Here is a 23,197-nt window from a genome sequence, read left to right as displayed (position 1 = left end):
AAATTGATAGGCTACATTTAAGCGTATTGCGAAGCTTTCACCACACAAGTGTAACTTTGTAAGTGACTACATATCCATCATGTCAAAAAAGGCGTAAAATGACGTAACAATTAATGTACATTCTCCTACCTACGCTTGTTTTGTCTTACTTGAGCTTGATGTCATTTCTATCATCGCCGTGATAACAAACAAATATCTGTGAAAATACAGCAGAAAAGGTCTTTCAAATTTGAAACAATATCTGATACTGTAATAGCAAAAATAGTTGCTCAATCACATTAATTCAACTTATTTATTCATTTAGGCTATAACAGGGGTTCTTAAACTTTTTTTAACGGGGACCCCTTAAAAAACATTTTGGTTTGCGTGGACCCCCTTTGTGGCCTAGTCCGAGAAACTTTTTTGATCAGCAAAAATTGGACATTACGCAATAAAATTAAAATGAATTGGTAACAAAATCTATGATTTATTAAATTTAAGAAATAGCGAATGCAGATTGTTTTTCAATATCTTTGATTTAATTTCATTGATGTGAAGAATGCTGCTGTTTGTCTTCAACAAGAACGTGAAATTGTGGATTCGTGTTTGATAGGGCTGATAGGGTAGTTGTTTGAACTTAATCTTTTTTCTTTTGAAAAAGTTATTTTATTTTTGAAATTATACACTAAGATTTCGATTGGGTCTTCATGGACCCCCTAAAACTAGTCCGCGTACCCCTTGGGGGTCCACGGACCCCAGTTTAAGAACCCCTTGGCTATAACCTATCTTGCATCAGACCTAAAATGCCTATTCACACAAGCAATCATAAAAAAAATAGGAACAATGCAGATACTCAACTCCGATGAGGTGTCATAGTGTAGAACACAAAGATGGTATCGGTTGGCAGACGTAGCAACGTGTGACAAACTGATGTAAATTTTTACGGATAAGAACGAGAATGAGAACGAGATGAGAATCTCTGCTGATCAAAAAACATTCTGTAATAATAGTTACATCCTCAATACGTAGGCGATTCTTCCTGGACGAAAGGTAGTTACACCACAGCTGACAAGTTGTCACAAGTATATAAAGGCATAGGAACGAAAAAATACATTTCTAACTGCAATAGAACATCCAGAAAACGTTCATTTTTAATATTTTTACATTGATTCAACGTGAATTTTGTGAAATCTGTAAAACTGTTGAATCTGTAAAATCCGTAAAATATTTTGAAGACGTTGAAGCAATGTAAAAATGACGGATTTTGCTGTGTAGGGAGTTGGAGCTCGGGAATGCAAAAGTGCAAAACCAACAATTTTTTGTGTTGGTAGATGTGTGCTTGCGGTCATATTCTGCGTTGCATTGAACTCACACTGGACATTTTGACATTCTCATTTCATCAGTTTACATCTGTATATCACACGATAGAAATGCGTCATCGCGGTATTAGAACATTTGTTTCGAGCCGCGCTGAACAAGGTAGCGTGGCCGAGCGGTCTAAGGCGCTGGTTTAAGGCACCAGTCATTTCGATGGCGTGGGTTCGAATCCCACCGCTGCCAATGCTTTTATCAAATACGTTTTTTATAACTTTTTTCGCGAGGTGAAGTAGTTTAAAAACATACTACAAACATGAAATAAAAATTTAATGGGAGCCAAAACTCACTACTAGAGTACTAGTGGAATAGTATTCAAACTCGATTTAGGCAAAATTCTTTTACAAATTTTCAAAAGAAGAACTTCAAATATTTCTGACACACAGTACCTACGTACGACAAAACCGTCTGCAAAGATCATTGAAAGAAAAGAAAGTAAATTGTTAAAGAAGTAAAGGCAAATCAAGAATGATTTGGAAAACAAACAGTGACTCCAACTCTCTCGAGTAAGAAACATGATGATGGTGATGGACTGATGAGTGATGGGGATGATGATGACTAACCCCCCCGAAATTTTGTGAAAAATTGTATGTTTCCGCATCAAATGGTTTGATATGCTTCTAAACAGCTGATATTAGTCCCTCGGCATCACAATTGATGAAAATGGTTGTTTTAATGTCTATTTTCTAGCATATCGTATATGTCGTAGTATCATTGTTCATATCTGTTTAGCTTTTTCTTTCTTTTTAATTGATTTTCAAATTTTCTGGCCCCCCCCGAAAAATACTCTTAGATTCGCGCCTGGGGATGATAAATAGGATCTTCGCGTCTGCAAAGTTGCAGTAAACATTTTGAAACGATCCAACATTACCAGACTGACCATATTTTGTGACAACACTGGAAGATGTCACTGTTAGGAGGCTAGTCATGTTTTTTAGAGTTGTTTTGTTTGGAGATTAGGTCCTCTAGTTCAGTGCTACTCAAACGCCGGTACGCGTACCGGTGCCGGTACGCGCAGGCCCGGTGCTAGGAACCGCGGGGCCCAATTAGAAATGTGATGACGGGGCCCCTACTCTTCATAGCAAAATTTATGGGTGTTTATATATCATAAAATACATACCAGTACATACAAACTACAAAGATAGACATTTATTACTTGCTATAAAACAAATTAAAGGTAATGTGGATGTTTATTTACGATATGTTGTTTTACTTTTAATAGCAAAAAAGGAAAATTAGGCAATTAACCTTTAGTTTTTCAGAAAAAAACTTTTCTTGCCTTTTTATTAGCAAAGTCATTCAAAATAACTTCAAAGTCAATGGCTTTAGCAATCTCGCATTCCATAGAAAGCATTGACAAACTGTTAAGTCTTTCTTGCGCGATTGATTGATTGAATCTTTAGGTATCCTCGGACTGGGAAAGCTTCTTGCAGAGCTTAATCCTGGCAGTTTCGCATACTTGTAGAGGCTTTGAATCACTGACGCAGGCCCGGTCACCGAGATTGACAGAGTGAAGTTTCCGATTGTTGAAGTCTTGTTGCCGGGGAACTATTCCATCCATTAGATGCCGCTGAATGGAGAGCAGTCCTTAACGTGCGTTGCTCAAGCGCACACCCCGAGAGTCGAACCAGCGCCGCTTGATCTTGAAGCTTCTTCGTTCCAGAAGTGACGCGCTAACCAATTGAGTTATCGGAGCTATTGTAGATCTCAAGTACGTTTTAATTAGTTTCGGCTTTGAAAAGCTTCTTTCCCCTGATGCAACAGTTATTGGCATCGTCAAATAAATCCTCAATGCAATGAAAACATTAGGAAATGTTGTAAATCTATTGTTTTCTATCAAGTGTTCATAGAGGGCATACGGCTTAATTCTGGGTTGAAGGAAAGTTTTTAGAGCTTCAAGTTCTTCAGCTAGCATATACCCATCAATATCTTTGTTTTTTTCTGTAACAATCTTTTCTTCAGCGTCATGTCTTCTTGTGGTAATTGTTAAAGCAGCTTCAAGGTTTGATGTGTGCTCCCTTATTTCCTCCTTTCGCATATCTTGAAAGCTATTTATAAATCCAAATAATTTTGCATGATCTTTAAGTTGTCTAAATCTACTTTGACGTAACAGGCAGACACAGAAATATAACTTTGATTTAGTTACGATGCATAACAAATTGATGTTATGAGAAAGAATATTATTTCAATTTTTATTTTACGTTTCAGTAGTATTTTAAACCTCGTAATACAGAAAGACCCCCGCTAGCGCGGGGCCCCTTCAAGGTGCGGGGCCCAATTTGATCTAATCGGTCAAATCGGCCTAAAACCGGCCCTGGGTACGCGAGCACTTGGCTGCTGGTACGCTGTCAGTTAGGAGAAATTGTAAATTGAGTAATTTGTTTTATGCTGATCAGAACGTCTATATAATAATTTTTAGGCAACGATAATGTTCAATCTGCTTTCAAAGCTATAGACTGTTTGGTGGCCCGCTACTACGACGACTTCCAGAAAGAAATGTTATTTCGTAATTGTTATCCATTATTTCAACAAAGTATCGCAATGTTCGATGCGACATGATCAACCTTTTTGTGTGTTTGTGCTGTGTCCACGTGCTTGACTACACCTGCAGCCAGGCGCGGATCTATGGGGGGCCCAAGGGGCCCGGGCCCCCCCGAAATGTTGTGAGAAATTGTTGAATGGATTGATATGCTTCTAAACATCTGATATTAGTCCCACAGCGGACTTACAACCCCCCTTTGGCACGTGTGTGACGTCACGAGATTGAGAATGAAGCTTTCAGTCTCCATGTCTCTAAAACAAAGTGTGCCTGATTTTAAGCGAAACTGCATTAAAAGAGCGAGTTTTGCCAATACCAAACATTCAAACATCTCAGCCAGGAATTAGCAACAAGAAAACATAGAGACTTAGCTTTATTACGGAAAAAATGCCGAAGAAAACATGATCTTATCCTTTTGCTATGCCACCGGACAGCACCATTTTACAGGAATATTCATACCCATATTTTTGTTGAAAATGCTCTCAGAATGCACCAAATTCAAAGTAATTTTTCAAAATTTTCTGGGGGAGGCCCCCCAGATCTCCCGCCGCTGGGTGTCGCCTTTGGCGAACACGCTGTCGGGCTTCGCCAGCCGGCCGTCAAAACCCCGAAATTCCTAACTACGCCACTGATTCCTCATAGACCAGGGGTTCTTAACCGGGGGTAAATTTACCCCTGGGGGTAAATTTCACCTACAGAGGGGGTAAATTTACTGAATCATAAATTAAAGTAAACTTCATTTTTTTAGTTATTAAAAAACTGGTAGTGTTGCACTCGATTTTGATTCAAAATTTATGCTTAATGTAAGTTTTCGTCTTTTTCTTTTATCTCCACACAAGTGGACTACCAGTTTCATTTCAGCAGCTTATGTGTGCTACATTTTTGGAAAAAATGGATACTGGCAAACTGGAAAAAATTGATAATTTCTTTTAACAAAATAATATATCCTTGAATAATGTGGGTTCACTTTGCACAGACGGTGCCCCATCTATGCTCGGTGCTAAGTCTGGCTTCACAACTGTGGTGAAAGAACGCGCACCAAACATCATTTCTACTCACTGTGCCCTTCATCGACATGTACTGGCAAGTAAAACCCTCCAGAATATTTGAAAGCAGCAGTATTGAAGCATGTGGTTGAATGTGTGAATTTTATCAGGGCACATGCTCTTAATCATCGTCTTTTCAAAGTGGTTTGTAATCAGATGGGGTCAGAACACTCTGTTCTCCTTTATCACACCGCAGTTCGGTGGCTCTCTATAGGGGTCTTGTTTTGTCTCAAGTTTTCGATCTATATGGTGAAATCGAAGTTTTTCTTCGAGAACGCAAATCCCGTTGAGTAAGCACTTTGGCGACAACAAATTTCTTGGTGTATTGGCTTACTTGACAGGCATTTTTTCAAGTTTAAACCAGCTCAATATGCAAATGCAAGGAAAAAGTGTTACCATTATAGATGTAGGCCTACATGATAAAATTCAGGGCTTTCAGACAAAATTAGATCTGTGGAGTAGAAGAGTTCAAAAAGGAATTTACACAAATTCTCCAACATTTGATGATTAAAAAGTCAAAAAGTCAGTAGAAGTCGCAACGAGATTTCTGACCTCGAAGTCGAAGTATGCCAGCACCTTCCCGCCTTAAAAAAGAACTTTAGTTTGACGGTTACTTCGAAGGTGAAAGTTTTAACAGTAGGCTACTGCTCTTTGGATAACTCATCCCTTCGAAGCCAAGTTAGAAAGTATTGCTGACGATGATCTTTGCAAAGATGAATTGATTGATCTTCAATGTTCAACAACGCTTTGTTCCAAATTCTTATCGTGCAATGGGGACTTTTCCAAGTTTTGGTGAGGATTAGTTGAAGAGTTTCCTACGCTGACTAATCGTGCATTTGAAGTTATTATACCTTTTCCAACTACTTATCTGTGTGAAGCAGGGTTCTCTTCATTGTTAACTATTAAAACAAAACATCGATCTCGCTTTGTTCCCAAAGACGACATGCGAGTAGCTCTTTCAACGACTGTTCCAAGAATCTCCAAAAGTGTTCGTGGAAAGCAAGCACAAAAGTCATTCGAGTAGACATTATTTTTCACAGGACCCCGTCAAGATAAATCCAGACAAAAAAAGATGTTTTGCATTTTTTCGCATGGTTGACTGGACACGATGACATCACAAGGGGCCACCAAAACGGTGGGGGTAAATTTTACTTTTTTTATTCGGCAAGGGGTAAACGAGACAAAAAAGGTTAAGAACCCCTGTCATAGACTATCTGTTTTATCTTTTTCTTACTTTTTAATTCATTTTCAAATTTTCTGGCCCCCCCCCAAAAAAAACTCCTAGATCCGCGCCTGCCTGCAGCGTCCAATAACGAGTAGAGAAGTGAGAGGCTCAATCGATCGGCTACACTCTGACTTCAAAATATCAGATGATTGTAGTGAGTTGAGCATGTTTTTTACATAGGTTTGTTGAAGCTATAAACCTTGTTCTTTTTTAGAAAGTGAGTTAGCTGTTAGCTCATATTAGCCTATAAAAAGTATAATATAGTTTCAGCTTTGCATTTGCACCAACTGTAAACGTAGAAGAGTTAAATATAAGTGTCGATTTAAAAGATAAATTATTATTGGATCTATCTGCTGATGAAGGTTTGCGAAAATCTTTTGAATCAAACTCCATTGCAAGCTTCTTGGTCAAAATAAAAGCAGAATATCCGAGACTGTGTACCATTGCTATTAAAACACTGCTTCCATTCCCTTCTACATATCTATGTAAAAACGGCTTTTCTACCATAAGCTGAGGGAAAACACAGAAACTCCTCTTCGAGTAGCATTGTCTTCCATTGAACCGCAATTGGATAAGCTGGTTGCAAATAAGCAAGCGCACACTTCGCATCAAAATTCGAAAGAGCATTACTAAAAGTGTTTTTTACTTGTTTTTTTTGTGTATTTGTTACCGTACAAAAGTAATAATGACTTTGCTCTTGTCTTTTTTTCGCAAATTGACAGGGACGACAAGTGATGGAAGGTGCTCAGCCGGTACACGGCATAAAAAAGTTTGAGTAGCACTGCTCTAGTTGGTAGGTTGCTGACAGATTCTGGTTGCTGAGCCCAAATTATCTTCGCAACTGCCATGAAAGCACTAGCTAAAATTCTGACGCATGTAACCAATAAAATTCAGATTTCTGTAAAATAGGTTTTGTTGGCCTACTTAAGATTAAAGCTTTATTTAACACGATAAAAGCAATCTGAGCACTTTAGACTGAGCAAAGTTTGTTCGTTGCCAATAACTTGCGACAGGCAATTTTTCTATAAATATCATCATAATATTTTTATAATCTCATTTTATGGGATTAGGTTATGCTTTCCTTTGAATCTGTGAAACACTTGACAATAATGTTTTTACATCAAAGTTCTTTAAGTTTGTTTGATCGATTTTATTGAAAGGGTAGCCTAATAAAATAGGTAGCCTAGGCTTTGCTTGTTCCATCTTCTAAAACCCGGAAGTTATTTTGTACTATCTGTATCTTTCATACAATAACTTATGATCAAAAGCTATTGATTCAACATAAAAATTTGTTGTAAGCTTATTTAACAATAGATTTTTGTTTGAAGTTATGTTCTGAATTGTCGACTTACAGTAGCCTATTGTGAATGCCATCTTGTAGCTGATGGACATACATAGGCTACCGATTGCCAAGTGAAAATGTCTCCTGCAACTTGCTCTCTACAAATTAGGCTAAATCAAAGGAAGCTTGATTTAGTGGGCTAGCTGGTATGCCAACACAGAAACTGTTTGACATTTTGAAACGTTTTCTTTAAATGTAAAATTTCGTTTGTTAGTTTTGTTTCAATTTGTTCTTTTTTCAGCAAGCAACTCTGTTTTCTTTTGGTAGAATGGCCTTAGCCAGTGGCGTACGCAGGATTTTCTCAAGGGGGGGGCCATTGGGAGCGTAGCCAGGAATTTTGAAAGAAGGGGTTTTGACGACCGGCGGACGAAGCCCGACGGCGTTTTCGCTTGAGACGACACCCAGCGGCGGGGTGTCTGGGGGGCCTCCCCCAGAAAATTTTGAAAATTACTTTGAATTTGGTGCATTCTGAGAGCAGTTTCAACAAAAATGTGGGTATGAATATTCCTGTAAAACGGTGCTGTCAGGTGGCATAGCAAAAGGATAAGATCATGTTTTCTTCCGCATTTTTCGGAAACAAAGCCAAGTCTCTATGTTTTCTTGTTGTTAAATCCTGGCTGAGATGTTTGGTATTGGCAAAACTCGCTCTTTTAATGCAGTTTTGTTTAAAATTAGGCAAGTTTTTTTAGACTGAAAGCGTCATTCCCAAGCATAAAGAGACTGAAAGCATCATTCTCAATATCGTGACGTCACACGCGTGCCAAAGTGGGGTTGTAACCCCCCCATTGGCTACCCCACTGGCCATTGATATCCCAGACGTCTTCATGATATCCCAGTATGGTTTTAGTTTAGACTTTATCCACTTCACTCTCACTAATCACTATAATAGGCTTACAGTATGCCACATAGGCATACCTGGGGTGGGGTAGGTGGATTGGACCATGTATTTCGTATTGGCTTAGTCTATAAAACAACATTGTTACAGTAATTGCTTTGACAGAGCAATGCAAAACATATTAAATGCCTTAATCTACGTCGTTAACTACTAAAACATTTTTAAGGAGGGGGCATGGCCCAATGCCCCCCCCCCCTGCGTACGCCACTGGCCTTAGCCAATTAATTATTTAATCTATGGACCAAGAGTGTAGGCCTGTACATTCGCATTTCAGAATTATTTTGTTTGAACGCAAAATTTATTTGTTTTATTTTTTATCGGATTGTAGGCTACCAAGAGCGGCCCACTGGGCGACCTTCGATTCTTCGCAAATCCGCTCGATTCAAAACGAGCAACCGCTGGTTCTTACATTATTGTTTCCTTTGATTTGAAGGATTGTTTGTAATTAGAGTAAAAATATTACTCTAGTAAATATATTTTCCAGGAAATAATTCTTCGGATGGACATTGCTAATTTTTTTTTAGAGGGTATTTTCCCAGATAATTATTTTTAGGAGATATTTTTCGGAGAATAATTACCAGGAAAAATATTTTCTGAGGAGATTTTTACCAATTATTTTCACTTCTTCAGTCTTTCCCTAAGGAAAAATTCTTCACTATTTTTCGGTCTGGTGCCATATAGTATACTTGGAGACGAATTGAGAAGATTCTTTATTTGCGCTTCAGGCTTTACCACTATAAGCACATGAAAGACATGATAGTACAAAACAATTTTAAACCGTTTTTTAAGCATGCGATGTTTGGACGTCATGCCTTGAATCCAATTTAAAATGAATATTTTTGATATTATATAATTTGATTATTTTTTAACGTCCACCTACAAAACTTTTCGGAAAGCATTTGGAAAATAATAATATTTTTCTCTCGTGTCAAATTTATATAATTCTACTAAAAACTATTTGCTAAACTTGAATGTAAAATAATGTTTTTCATAAAGGAAATAAACTTTTGCCGACTTTAATATGTCTGGTTTAATTCTCTAAATGTTATATCAACATGAAAGTTCGTGATTTCAACAAAAGGATTCGTTTCAAAAATGTATGCGCTGTTGGCCGAGTTCCGGATTCAACAAACAAATCTAATAAGCAATCTTTTTTGCGTCAATCTACCTTTCCAATTGACATTTAGTGCCGAATCAAAGCGCCTGTCGTATGTTTGATCAAACATAAAGCCTACGCTTAAAATCTGTTTTATATTTGATTCTTTTTTATCTCACCTGGCGAGTGTTTGTTCAGCGGGACCTTTTCAAGATTTTGCCTACATTTTGAGAGGTTTCGTAAAAAAAATATTATCGCTGATAGTGTTAGTCGGCTTGTTAAACTTCTATTGCGCATCTCGTATCTAATTTCTGTTTTCTTTTCGTGTCAAGTCTTGAATTTTTTTTAAAAGTAGGCCTAGTGGAACGTAGGTAAAAATCTATACGAAAAAACCATACAAACAATATCCATATAATAATTAGGTGTTTGGGAGTTCTGGGGTGGGATTAATTCATGGAGTGACCGAAATCGGCATCCAATGAACAGAGAGAGAAGAACAATTTATTGCAGTCACAAAGTTTATTTGTGAATAAATAGGCTAATTGCGTCAATGTATGAAACTTGCACGTTTAAAAATGCCGATTAGCCGAAGTATCAAAAAGAATAAGTCGTCTTTCTGTAAGCTGCTTGATATGATCGAAACAAAACTACATAACAAAGTGAGAAAATTAGTTGTAATCGAACTTTCAAAATGTTCAGCTTCACTTCGAGGCAAAATTTCTTATTTTTGTTTGAGTTAGAATTACGTTTTTTGGAAATGGATTTCGTTTTTGTTTCTAACTAAAAGAAGTTCATTAGGTAGTAAATTTGGAGGGTTGACAACTGAAGCCAAGTTATTCGAGCTTGCAAGTATTCCAAATACAAACTGAAACATACTTTTTTTTTCGACCCAAAAATAGGCTACTTGCCTTAACTTTCCATCAGCCAGCGAAATTTGCTGTTTTTAAGTCGTTTCGACGTCCACCGATTTTGTCAAAGTTAGACTACTAAAAAAGTACCGTAAACTATTTAGTATTTACGTTGTCTAACGTTGATGATACGATGTGAATTTTTTTTCTATTTGATCTTTTTACCGGCCGACAGCTTGAATTAAGTTTTGTTAAGCGTTTTATGCTAGTCAACAGCTTTTATTGGGTAAAATTTCCATTTGTTTTATTTCGAAAAAAAAATCGTTTTGAACAGGTTTGAAGTTATGAGATGTGTTTGAAAAACCGTTAAAAAAACTTATTATCTGATAGAAAATTATTAAAACTATTCTTTTCGTTTTCAAAACCTGCATTGAGTTTCCAATCTTTGAAGACTTTACAAGACGTTACGAAGATATTGAAGACAAGCCAACCTACTTTTGGAATTATTAATTGATATTGCTTTAGACCGTAAAGCCTTGATTTTTCTAAACCGAGTTTGCGGGACAATGATTAGGCATCGCGATGTCTGATTGTCCATCCATTCAGTCCACACGATCACAGCTGTGTGTGATAAAAAGCGGTTTGAGTTTCGGCAAAAACAAACAATAATAATGATTAAAGTGTCAATGAAGAGCGGATATAAGCCATTTGTTCAGGCCCTATTGTACCATCACGAAGACTGGAATCGTACACGGCATAACGAGAGAAAAGTAAATATGGTGGTTACATTTGCCAATTACTAATATTTTCATATTATTAGCCAGTTGGAGACAAATTATCGTTTTTGGAAAATCATTATGTGTATGTTTGTTTCGAAAATTCCTAGCTAAATTTACTGTTGCGTGCCGAAGGTGGCAATAAGACATTGTTTGAGCTGATTTATTGACATTCGGTTTAAATCGTGGCCAACTGGAATATGTGAAATAATGCAAAACAAACAACCAGAGCAAAAAATTGCATTTCTCTTTGAAATATGGAAACATTTGAGCACGTAAGAAAGCAATTCCTTATTTCATAATCAAATACATATTATTTCAAATGACACAATATCAAACGGTGAATTGTCCAATAAATTGAAATAGAGTGTTGGCCTTTTTGTTTATGCTTCTTATTCTCTTCCAAATTGATTTCAACGGCATTAAAAAAAAGATTAAATTAAAATTTATGATATTGACACTTTACATCAGCTTCAACTTACAACATTCTAACAACATTACGAAACTGTTTCGGTTCATCTCACGTTGAAAACAATACTTTTACCGCGGGTGTTTGTTTTAATGACAATGCTCAAAAACAAAAATTGTGGATAACCTTGTCATTGAGCGTTGTATCGGACCACACACATCGGTAATCAAGCCCAATACTACAACTAGTATTCACTGCTATCTCTTGTGATCACAATCTCACGCCTCATCAATTTCTATAGCATCTCATTGAGTGATACGCCTTGTTACTGAAGCAAAACATTTCTTGAAGTGTGAGCATATTGCTACAGAGGAAAACATGTCTTTTCACGCCCAGATGACATCTTTTAAAGTAAGGATAACGAAAGATGATCTGAAATAAGTTTCAAGCTATATCATTATTGCTATAGTTTTGAAACTCTTGCTGTAACAACACCGCCAGGCCTCTTTCCAAAACTAACAAATTTACTTTGAAATATGAACTTGTGTACACATTTGTCTAAGTGCTGTAAAAGCACTTTTAAAACCTGTATGAAAGATAAATTTTTCAAAAGCACTAAATTCATAACTTCAAAAAGTTAAAAAAGCACACACAACTTTGGGCTGTAACAAACGCAAACTAAAAACGCAGGGTTTATATGATGTCGTATTATTTTATTTTTCATAAATAAATTGGTAGGCCATAAAACAGTTTTTGATCAAACTGTAGTACAACTGCTATCGTATGAAGCTACATAAGGCTATTGTAGGTATTTTAGCAGCAAACACCACGGAGGCGAAAAATCTACTTTAAAGCGCTGCAGTGAAAAAAAAATGTTTATTTTAGAACTGTATTAATTATGAGAGAAGCTTTAGCCCATTCTGCTTCAGAAATTGGAACAACCTTGAAACACCTCGATAGTGTACGTCAAAGTGATATTATTTTTCAAGATGACTTCAGTAATGTTACGTTTTCTGAATATTTGCTGTCTTCGTTCGGTGATGCAATAATACAGTTGTTTTGTGCCGACATCGTAGATGATGTACTCTCTTGAAGGCAACAAGATGATCTTTTTACATCTTCATCGGTTGCACTGGAGCTGGAGGATGTGGAAGTTTCAGCGATGAGGATTTGTCTCTCTTTGGAATTACGCCATTTCATTCTACGATTTTGAAACCAAATTTTTACCTGAAATAATGCATGAAACGGCAAAGTTGTGAAGAGTTATGACTTTCTGTCAAAAAAGAAAAATATTATAAACGATTGTTCAACGTCACTTTGGAATTCTTAAATTGGCACAAGCTCAAAAGCAAATTTTCATAAATTTACAGAAAAATTAGGATTGATATCTCTATACATGTACCCAGGGCCCGATTAACCATGAGGCACACGAGGCACAGGCCTCAGGCCCCCTGGTTTTGGGGGCCCCCAATTTTTTTTACATTAGTACCGTAGGCGTCTATACTTTTATAGATTTCAAGCAGTGCCGTGTCAAGGGGGGCCCGGATCCCAGGCCCACCATCTCAAGGGGCCCACAAATAATACATTTTTGCATTTCAGAAAAGTGTTTTTGAGTTGCTAAAGTTCACTGCATGTACTTGTCCATTAAGAAGATGATTTAGGCCTTTATTATACTAAAACACCTCAAATTTGGGGCATACAAATTTGGGCTCTAACTACACTGAAACATCTTTAAAAACACCATTACTATCTAAAAACAAAGTTAAAATGCGATAACGTTAGTAACATGATCTGCAGAAATGTATTTAACATATAACAGGTTGAATGCAATTGAATATATGAATTCAAAAAGGGCCCAATTGGCACAAAGTGTTTTTGGCACAACTGTTTTAATTATTTTGGTCATTTACTTTTGTGGTGAACTTCGGTAATGATTATATGCTTAAACATACTGGTAAGCATCATACCTACAAAGTTCACTCAGTGAGGATTCTGTGGAGAAACTATAGAGAAGTTAAAGTGCAATTGCTGTAGTTGGGCCCATTTCAAAATCAATGGAAAAATTGATAGGGTATTTTTTATGTGTTTACCGATATGTTTGAAAAATCTGGCTGTTTTTTTTAAGTATCATTTAGAAGACATAGAAAGAAATTGGAAAGCACAAATAGTGAAATAAACAAAAAAACAACTGGAGGGCCCTTTTTGAATTCACATATTCAATTTCTTTTCATTGAAAGAAATCGGAAAGCACAAAAAGTAAAATAAAAAAATGGGGTTGGGCCCTTTGTGAATTTACATATTCAATTTATTTTCATCAATAAAAGTGTTTTGTTTTAAAAAATTGTTAGCTGTAAGCAAAATAGCATTTCAGATAGTTTAATTATCATTTCAATTTTAACATTTACAATACTATAATTATAAATATCCTTGACTAGTGATGTTGCGAGCAGGAAAAACCTGTCCTGTACTTTTCAAACGTTCTTTTGTATTTACTTTTTCTGAATATATGCACATGAAATTGCTCTTATCTTCAAATACCTTATAAGCCTGGCATATCACAAGTTGTACGGTACAAAACAAAAATCATTCTTAACACAAGGGACCTGTTTATTCATTCCACTAACCTAGGCTACCATACCCTAAAAACTTTAATTAACTTGAATACCTACATAAAATTATGAAAGCTTTGCCTTGGAATGAAATAATGTTGAATAAAAATAATTGAACACCTGATCCTCAAAACGCTTCACACTGCTTTTGTTTACAAATTCCGTGCAATCACAATGTTTTCACCTTGGTTCTGGTTGACAGAACAAGTAATGTTGCCAGATAAAACATAAAAATAGTGAAAAACAATAATGTTACCAGATGGCCAAATCTGAATGGAAATTAATAATTTCTACAGTTTTGGTTTTATCCTCAGATTTTATCTGCGCGGTACCGGGCGGCAAAGCAGGGCAAAGTTAAAACAGTCAAAATTTTGTGTGGTACGATGGTATGACCGCGTCGTGACCGATAATGTTCCATTGCCAGTATTGGAGTGGGTATACAAGTCCCCCCCCACCCCCCTTGGCAACTCATGACAAAGACAGGACTCAACCAAACATATAGGGTGAAACTACTTTACCTTTGCCTTTGCTTTACTGTCCACACACTTCAATCCACATGTTTTGGTCAATTCCTCTTTATCATGAGTTGCCATGACTTGTATACCAGCTCCCTAGTATTTTTTTTATTACAAATTGTTAACACTTTTGGCTTTCATTCCGAGCAAAGATGTATCTAAAAAATGATAGACCTGTGTTTGCGGTTACTTACACTTGTGTTGTTTTCTAAACTGGTCTATTGAAATGAACCACATTTCCATGTCGATGCAGTGAAAATATACACAATATTATAGGTCTGCTTGACGATAGAGGGCCCAAAATTATTCTGGCCCCGGGGCCCACAAAAGGTTTAACACAGCACTAGTTTCAAGGAACCATTAATAAAATCTGCTAGTTCAAATGTAGCCTATATTTTGCTAGTGTTTCCTGTATGAAATTGAAATGAGCTCAATTGCCAATCTGTTAGAGAGATTTTTCATCCAATAATTTTTGTAATAAGTAGCCTATAAAAGTGTTCATATCTGTTAGAAAGTTGTAGGTAAATTGGCTAAATTAATATTTATGAAGTTATAGTTTTGCTTGAACTATATTTTAGCCCATATTTCATCATTCGCAGAGACTACATGGCATTGCTTTGAAAGCGATTACCAACAGGGGCCCCTAAACTTAGCTGTGCCTCGGGCCCCCGTGAGCCTTAATCAGGCCCTGCATGTACCAACAGAAAAAAAAAGCTTTGTGCTTCCTGAAACAAAACATTTGTCAGACCCAAACTAAAAAAGCTAAACAAACAAACAAAGAGGAAAATTAAAATTGCTATTAATTGATGAAAGGCAATCATTTGAGAATGTGATTTATAAAAAAAAATTAAATTTGTTTACCGGTAAAAACTAGCACACACTTGTTGATTTATACTGCGTATTTTATAACTTTATCAAAGTTTGATATAAAAGACCTGTTTTACCCTGGTACTGCGAGTTAGCTGTCGTAGTAGTGGTTTGCACTAGCTTTCGGAACACAGTGATTCGTCATAACACATGACCAGGGAACTGTGTTCCAAAAGCTAGTGCAAACCGCTACTACCACAGCCAACTCGTAGCACCAGGCTAAAACAAGACATTTGTATCTACATTTGTGAAGTTAGCCTAACAACGATCATGCTGCTAAAAGCGAAACTCAATCTACTGCATATCCTGTACTGCGTATATTCATACTTTATTTGAAAAAATTTGGGCCTGACGATGGTTTTGCATGAAAACTTGGATACCTCTCAACTTTTTCTAGTCAGCCTTTTGCTTCCTGTACATGTTTATCAGCGGGACATTTCATAATTTAAAATAATTTCCTTAATTTTTTGTTTCTGCAACTTTTCTAAAGGCTGCAGTTCCTGTATTTTGGTGTGAATGTGAAACAATGTAATAAAATAAATATAATCAAAGTAGGGTACTATAGCCTACTCTGCGTCTTGATAAAAATGACGGAATGTGGTCGGTCAAAATCACACGGAAAGGGCTAAAAAATAACATGTTAACACAAAACGTAATTTCTGTCCTCAAATAAAATAAATCAGATGTGAAATATAACACAAAGATTTTCTGCCACTGATCACATGTTCATCCTAATATTTAAGAATGTTTTTGTTTAGTGTGAGCAGCATCGAATTTTTCACCTGAGAATCTTTGAGACCCAATTTTGTTGCCAGCTTTTTTCTATCAGGCTTTCCGATGTACTTCTGTTGCTGAAAAGTTTTTTCTAAAGTTTTTCTCTGAGCATCTGAAAAAACTGCTCTCCGTAGCATTCCTCTTCTGTTCTTCCCACGCATAGATTGTGGAAACCATGGAAGAAACGACGATCCAAGAGGAGGTAAATAATGGCTTCCTGTGAAAAAAAAATTACCAAAAGTGAGATTGACAATTATACATAAAAAAAACATAAAATAACATATATTGCATGTTTACATGGCAATTGTGGGATTCGAAATAGAAGATAATGAGATGAAAAATATCCTCCAACACGTGTGTGCAATTGCATGTAAGCCTACTTAAATTATTGTCAAATTAAGACAAACACTTTTTGTTTTTTGTTAGCAATAAAAACTGACTCAACAAGTGAAAATAAACCCGTTGCGGCTGTTCAGCAAGATTTCTTATGCAGTCACGATGTTCTGCATACGTATATTACCAACATCAAAAATTACCTAAATGAATAATGCTTTGAGAAAATATCTCATACTTTGAAAAATTAAGCTCAACATATTCGTCTCATGCCTTCAAACGAACACAGGGCTGTCATTATAAATACACAACAATAGCTCAATTGGTTGTAAAGAATTTATTTTAGAAGTTTGCAAATTTGAAACTAAAAAGAATAGGCTACTGTTAATTGAACTTTGAATTACTTTAAAAAGTAGGCTACTTGTTATCCTTGTAAGATCTTTTAAAATTGGCAACGCCATTTTGTAAGTTTGTATCAGAACTATGATAAATAGCCTGCTGAAATGAGGGTACTAATGGAGAACTAACAAAATACGCGTAGCCAAGGGGTTTTTATGCACCGTGTGGTATAGGCTACATACAAAGGCCTAGGCTATAACAACAGAGCGCAATTTTGTTAAAAAAAATTATCGAATTATTAAAATCAACCTTAAATGTTGTGTAGGTCGTAATTTACACAAATAAGGATTCGGGTTGTGCATTTTAATGTCATTACCGGTAATGAAATAAACAATTGACATATTCTACAATTTGAAAGCTGGAAAGTAAATAGATTACAACATATCTTTAATTGGTCGTCTTCAACAGAATATTTGACTGTCTGCAAATCCACCTGAAGCTAATAAACACTACAGTTCTATTGGGAGGTTTACTCCCATTTAGTCAATATTCTTTTTGATCTCCAAAACGCAAACCAAATGCTCTTTTATTTGACGGTTCCGATCAGAGATATTCAAATTACAACGTTAATTGTCTTGACAAAGCACATTAGGCAACCACAGCTTTGCCAACAAAAGTTAATTTACTTTTTTCAATTCTTCCATCTTAATTTTTTTAATATTTAGGCTTTCTTAGTCTGGTATAACATTAAAAGAAAAGATCTTCATAAAAAATATAAACGCGATCTTTTCAGAGATTACGTTGAAACAGCTGCTGTTCGTAAACAACTTATTCCCCTCTAAAGTAATTTTGAAATTAAAATGGCCGTGTACGGCAAGGGTAGCTTATACCAAACACACACGATATTATTTTCAAGAAAGCCTGCAGAATAGACGAAGATATGTTTTTTTTTTAATATACCAAATATTGGTCAATATAACTACTCGAAGAAAAAAACATGTAATTTGAATTTATCAATTTAAAAATCCATTTTTATACCTCAATATACGTTTAAAGTCACATATTAATGATTTCCGGACTTAACAGACTTGCAACATCAGCCATAGTTAAAAAGAATAATACGTAATATCAATTTCATAAAATATGTTAATTTCTTATGAAACCGTTTTTCTTTAACTAGGATTGTGAATAAAATTCTATGTTATGTAAAAAGTATTACAAATAATGCCTTACAATTTTTTTTCTATTTGTTTGTGTTCGCTGAGGTATGGTCACTGGTCAGCCCATTCTCAGAAATTAGAGCATGTGCAGTTCACATTAAGTTTCAACGTTGATGTAATCACAGGAGTAATTTCCATACAAAGTTAAAAACCTTCCTGTAGATGTTAATTTTGGATCTACTAAGTTGTAATTGCGTTATTGTCTGGAACAAATTTCTTATTTAAAAAAAAACATCCGTGTTCCACACAAATATTAAATATTTGGATGAGATTTGTTGTATGTGATATTAGCATGGATTCTAGATTGGGCGTATTTTCCATGTTTTTCTTGGTTTATTTCTGACAAACATTTCTTTGTAACTCGGTAAGTTAACCCGCCGTGATTTGTCCAGTAAACATAAAGAAAATTGTATTTTCGATTAGTTCGTACGTCCTTGCAAAACCTAAAACTGCTCAAATATGAGGCAATTTTCAAATCCTAATTAAACTAAGTCAGCCTAAACCTCTTTTGGCTTAGCAATTTGATTTAATCAAAAAGGTTATACTTAATATTGGACTGTTTATAAAAGCGAATCTGTCATAAATTGGTCCTGAAACGTGTGATATTTTAGCACAGACTCATTTTATTTGTCACATCTCCAGAGAAAAATTTTCTGTCATGTAACGTTTCGCTTAAATATAGATAAACAAAGTTTTATGAACAAAAGTGAGATATTACAATAACATATTATTCGGAGCTCAAACTCTCCTTGGATTATGGACTCTAACTATAAAAACTATAAACAATCTTTTGTAATCAACGATTGCCTTGACTTGGACAACTAAGTTTTTACAAATTGCACTTCTACGAATCGTCATTTGAGTGATAAAGTCTGCATATAAAGCTGTACGCTTTTACTGGCACTGCATTTATCAACATCTATAAGACTTAAAGTTTACAGATATGCAAAATAACTGCTAAACTCAGTTTTAAACTATTGGTTGACCTAAAAAAAGTTACCAAGTGAAAGCTGGGTATTCATGTAAGAGTATGGAGGAACTCCAAACGGTGAATGGATCTCATTGGTAACGAGAGGCACGTGACTGGCATTGGAAGAAAATGATTGGCTATCTGAAAATGAAAATGCAGCAATTTTAAATTATAAAAATGTTTTTATTGCGATAATCAGCATACAGCAGTCTGTTACGAAGACTTTCTGTATCCTCTGTTTTGTAGTTGTTTGACCAACAGTCAAGCCTTCAGACGAGTTACACACGGGCTGTCACTTGTTGCAATATTATAGCCGAAAAGCATAGACTGCTGTACAGGTACCACATAAATGTTTTCTTCAATTAAAACTTTTAACATTAAATACACAAAAAAATTTACAGAATTCGTTTGAAGCTTATCACCTTTTTTGAAATTCAGGACTAGCTGAAGACAAGAGATGCAACTGGTTAATAATATTGGCATTTTTATCATAACCCTACAAAAGGCGACATGATGTCTGCAATATGGAAAGTCTATGAGTTGTCCAGATATCTATCCGTTACTCCACAAAGCTCTCTTTTGTGTAGTCGCTCTTTGATAATTCTAAAGCTCATAAAAGTAAAATGTCCATTTTGATATAAATAAATAGTGAAGATGAAATCGCTACCTAAACCCATTAATATTGCTCCGTAAGTGGCGGTGTCTTTTATCATGTGGAGATGCAATATTTGGACCTTAATTGATGTTAAACAAATAAAAATGTGCCGCTTTTAACTCGTTCAGCAATAGCAAATAGTATAGTAGATGAGTGATATATCACACACCAAAGTTAAACTTAAACTTTGTTGAAAACAAACATGGTCCAGGTGATGGTGTGTCCAGCGCCAAATTTTATAGTACGTTTTTTTTGTTATTTTGATGTGTAATGGATATTAATAAACGTTTGCTCGGCAGTTAAAAGCTATTTTGACGGGGTTGAAACCAACCAATCAACTGTCAGCTTTGCAATGAAGATACAAACTATAGATATGATGCGGTGATGTTACAAAAGTCAACACTTGAAGCGACGTTAGTCCCGCTACCTCTATGTGAAAAAATAATTGGATTTGTACCAGCCCTGATTTGTATTCATTGCCTTTCTTTGTTCAACAGGTTCCGAGATAACAAAAAAATGTTTATAAAGACAAAATGGCTACTTCAATAAAACCATAATAACGTTTATTTATTGCTTCCAAGTGTATTTTACTACAATTCATTACTTTTTTTAACAATTAACAGTCTCAATCAGTGTTGCCGTGTGAAATGTCGCTTTAAAAAGTGTACATGAAGAAATAACATCCTAAATATCCTTTCTTTGATTTGAGATATATTTAATTTGTTAATTGAAGTTACTTATCCATTCAGTTGCATTTAAACGGATAAAAGCTTTGGTTTCTGTAACTGACAAACATCACTAAATTTAATACAATATTTTCTAAAATAAAGTTGGTGTATTTCTTTGTGCAGGTATTTTTTATTTTAATGCTTGCAGTTTGCTGAGTGTAGTTGTTAATAAGAAAAATACAAGATCTCATCAGTATAAATCATGTACGTTTATTTGTTTTCTATGTGTAGAGAAAAGTACCATTCATGATTTCATTAATTGCTGTTTTTCCAAATGATTGAACATAATCATCGTCAGCTACTTTCTTTCTTTCTTGTTAAAAAAAAAAAAACATTACAGAACGTCAAACAGCTACGAGCAGAATCTGAGACTCAAAAATAGAACGTGCAGAAGCAATCAATTAACTGAAAAGAAAACAAATTACAAATATGATGGAGTCGTCGTTCAAACAGTAATTAATTAGAATAGAAGAAATGCCATTTACTCGCTCATTCATATTCATTTAAATGGTGACAAATTCTCCTGTTGCCTTTGCGTAATAAATGAGTTTATTATTTGACAAAAATTGCCTCGAAACTGAAATCAATTGAGCGAGTTTTTGTTATGTACATCCACTACGGATATTTCCTTGGTTTCAATTGAAAGGGAAATTCCCGACTATTACCGAGCTAAACTAAAGTTTATGTTGCGTATTAGTGTTTGTTAACATCATAAGTATAGAAAGTATAAAACGCCGTTGGGCAGAAATAAATGATAGCGTTAGGATTTGAACCAGGACCGAAAAAATATGACACTTATTTTATGACAGCCTTCAATAACGTTTCATAAGCTTGTATAAAACTTGAAGAAGATCACTTCAAGATGACAGAAGAAGATTGACTTCATGAAAAGAAGCAACCAAACTGAGTAGATAAATGATTTTTGACCTAGTTTTTTTCACAAAAATCAAATGTATTTTCCCAACCAACGGCAGATATATCCACATGTTGTCACTGTGTGTGTTATCACTTGTATAATGTACAAGGCTGTTGAAAGAAGAATTTGGGCCCAGTGTCAACGAGAAATTCGGGTCCTTCAGACAAGACAGTAAAAAAAAAACAATAAAATTCCAAAGAATATGTGGTGTTTTCTTTGTTCTCGTCTTCCCTAGAAAAATTTCTAGTTCTTAAAATTGTCCCGGTCCGGATCCAAAAACACTCACCTAAACCTCTTGCCAGCGGTACTGATAACCCAAACAGTCAGACAGAAAACTCGAAGTTGGAAAAACTCGGAGCGATTTGTATCAAAAAGTTGAATAAAAAATTAAAAGTACAGAGTTGTGTAAAAGTTAGAACGAAATCATGTAATAAAATTTTGCTTTTTCTCTTTGTTTGTCGGTTTGTTCATCTTTCACAGAGCGAGTTACCCAACATAACTATTCAACACAAATAATAAATATGCCTGCTTGGAGGTCTTCACACAAAGCTTCAAACAAACTTGAAATAAAGTTACAGCAGCCAAATTCACTTAAAACACAATAAATTTAACATAGGCTACCAACTTCCGGTTTACAACGTGTATCCTACGTCAGTAAATGATAGAAAAAGAACAATGACAGGGTTTAATTGAGGACCTTCTTCAAAACATATTCTCTGAACGGCATTCGATTTGATTTCGTCTACTATGTTTGAATATTTATAGCCCCTATTTACTTTCATTGCCCTGCAAAAAATAACACAGTCGAAACAAATTTAAAGTTAGAGTATTAAAATTGACTGAACTTGGAATTAAATTGATGTCTGCCAGAAGCTGTATGATGACAAAATATAATTCATTCTGCAACTGCCGTGCTAGTTCCTCCACTAATTTTGTAACTCAGTTAATTCATCTTGATGTAATGGCACAGATAAGCTATCAAACAAACAAAAAAACATTAAATCAGAAATTTTACTGATGTTCAAAAACTTACTTTTTAAAGGTAGTGGTGATTGCACTTGAGACAGAATGGCCTGCACACCGAATTTTAAAAATGGTTTTTCAGGAGGAAGGTTTTTGGATTCACTGTTACAATACGTAGAATTGCATTGTTCATCAGTAGACAGTTTATTTGTGACGTGAGGTTGAGTGATGCATTCTGCATCGGGCTTTCCTTCTCTGGTATCTAACGGCAGTGAGGTAGTTTGCAAACAGTAAGGTTTAGAAGTTTGGATCTTCGATGGACCACTCAAAGTGCTGTGCTTCTTGTCCAAAGCATCACGATAATTGGTCATGGCTCCACTTAATATTGGAGGAGAACTGGTGAAAGAATTTTCTGCTTTAGCAAAAGGAAGTTCAGTCATTGTTTTTTCTTGAAACGTTAAAGTCAAACCTTTCGTTTTCATTTTTTGGTTAATCGGTTCTGAGTAGTTCTGCTGACATGTCTTCCTATTGCAAGCAACTGTTGATGTTTGTTCGATTGAAGATCTTGCCAAAAAGTCTGCCGCAAATTGCATGTACTGTGCGTTCATGGGAAATCTGTGACCGAAAAGATCTGGATTTGTCATTGGCAAAGCCGATAACATATTCGGATTCCATCCACTTAGTGAAAGTGCTGGCCATGAAATAGCAGGCACACATTGATGTTCAGTGCTATTCCTGTCTGTGGGTTGCATTGTCGTTTCTGTTGTACTGGCATTCAT

The 23,197-nt window shown here is 35.6% G+C and overlaps 1 protein-coding gene and 1 non-coding gene across 2 annotated transcripts; one reads left to right on the top strand and one right to left on the bottom strand.

Annotated features, from left to right (window-relative positions):
* The first annotated feature begins 1,457 nt into the window (after positions 1–1,457).
* On the top strand, positions 1,458–1,539 carry Trnal-aag (transfer RNA leucine (anticodon AAG)). The gene has a single exon. It is a non-coding gene; the product is annotated as a tRNA-Leu (tRNA).
* Positions 1,540–11,011: 9,472 nt separating this feature from the next.
* LOC145786202 (homeobox protein DBX1-B-like) lies at positions 11,012–23,197 on the bottom strand. Its single transcript, XM_082597847.1, has 4 exons — positions 22,489–23,197; positions 19,187–19,297; positions 16,303–16,511; positions 11,012–12,756 (listed from the first exon to the last, which is right to left on the bottom strand). Exons 1-4 carry the CDS (start codon positions 23,195–23,197, stop codon positions 12,514–12,516), a joined length of 1,272 nt encoding a protein of 423 aa, XP_082453973.1. The 3' UTR covers positions 11,012–12,513.

The sequence above is a fragment of the Aplidium turbinatum genome, chromosome 17, assembly GCF_918807975.1.
Source record: "Aplidium turbinatum chromosome 17, kaAplTurb1.1, whole genome shotgun sequence".
In the NCBI taxonomy this organism is placed as follows: Eukaryota; Metazoa; Chordata; class Ascidiacea; order Aplousobranchia; family Polyclinidae; genus Aplidium; species Aplidium turbinatum.
The sequence above is the reverse complement of the archived record's forward strand: the minus strand, read 5'-3'. Positions and strand labels throughout refer to the sequence as shown.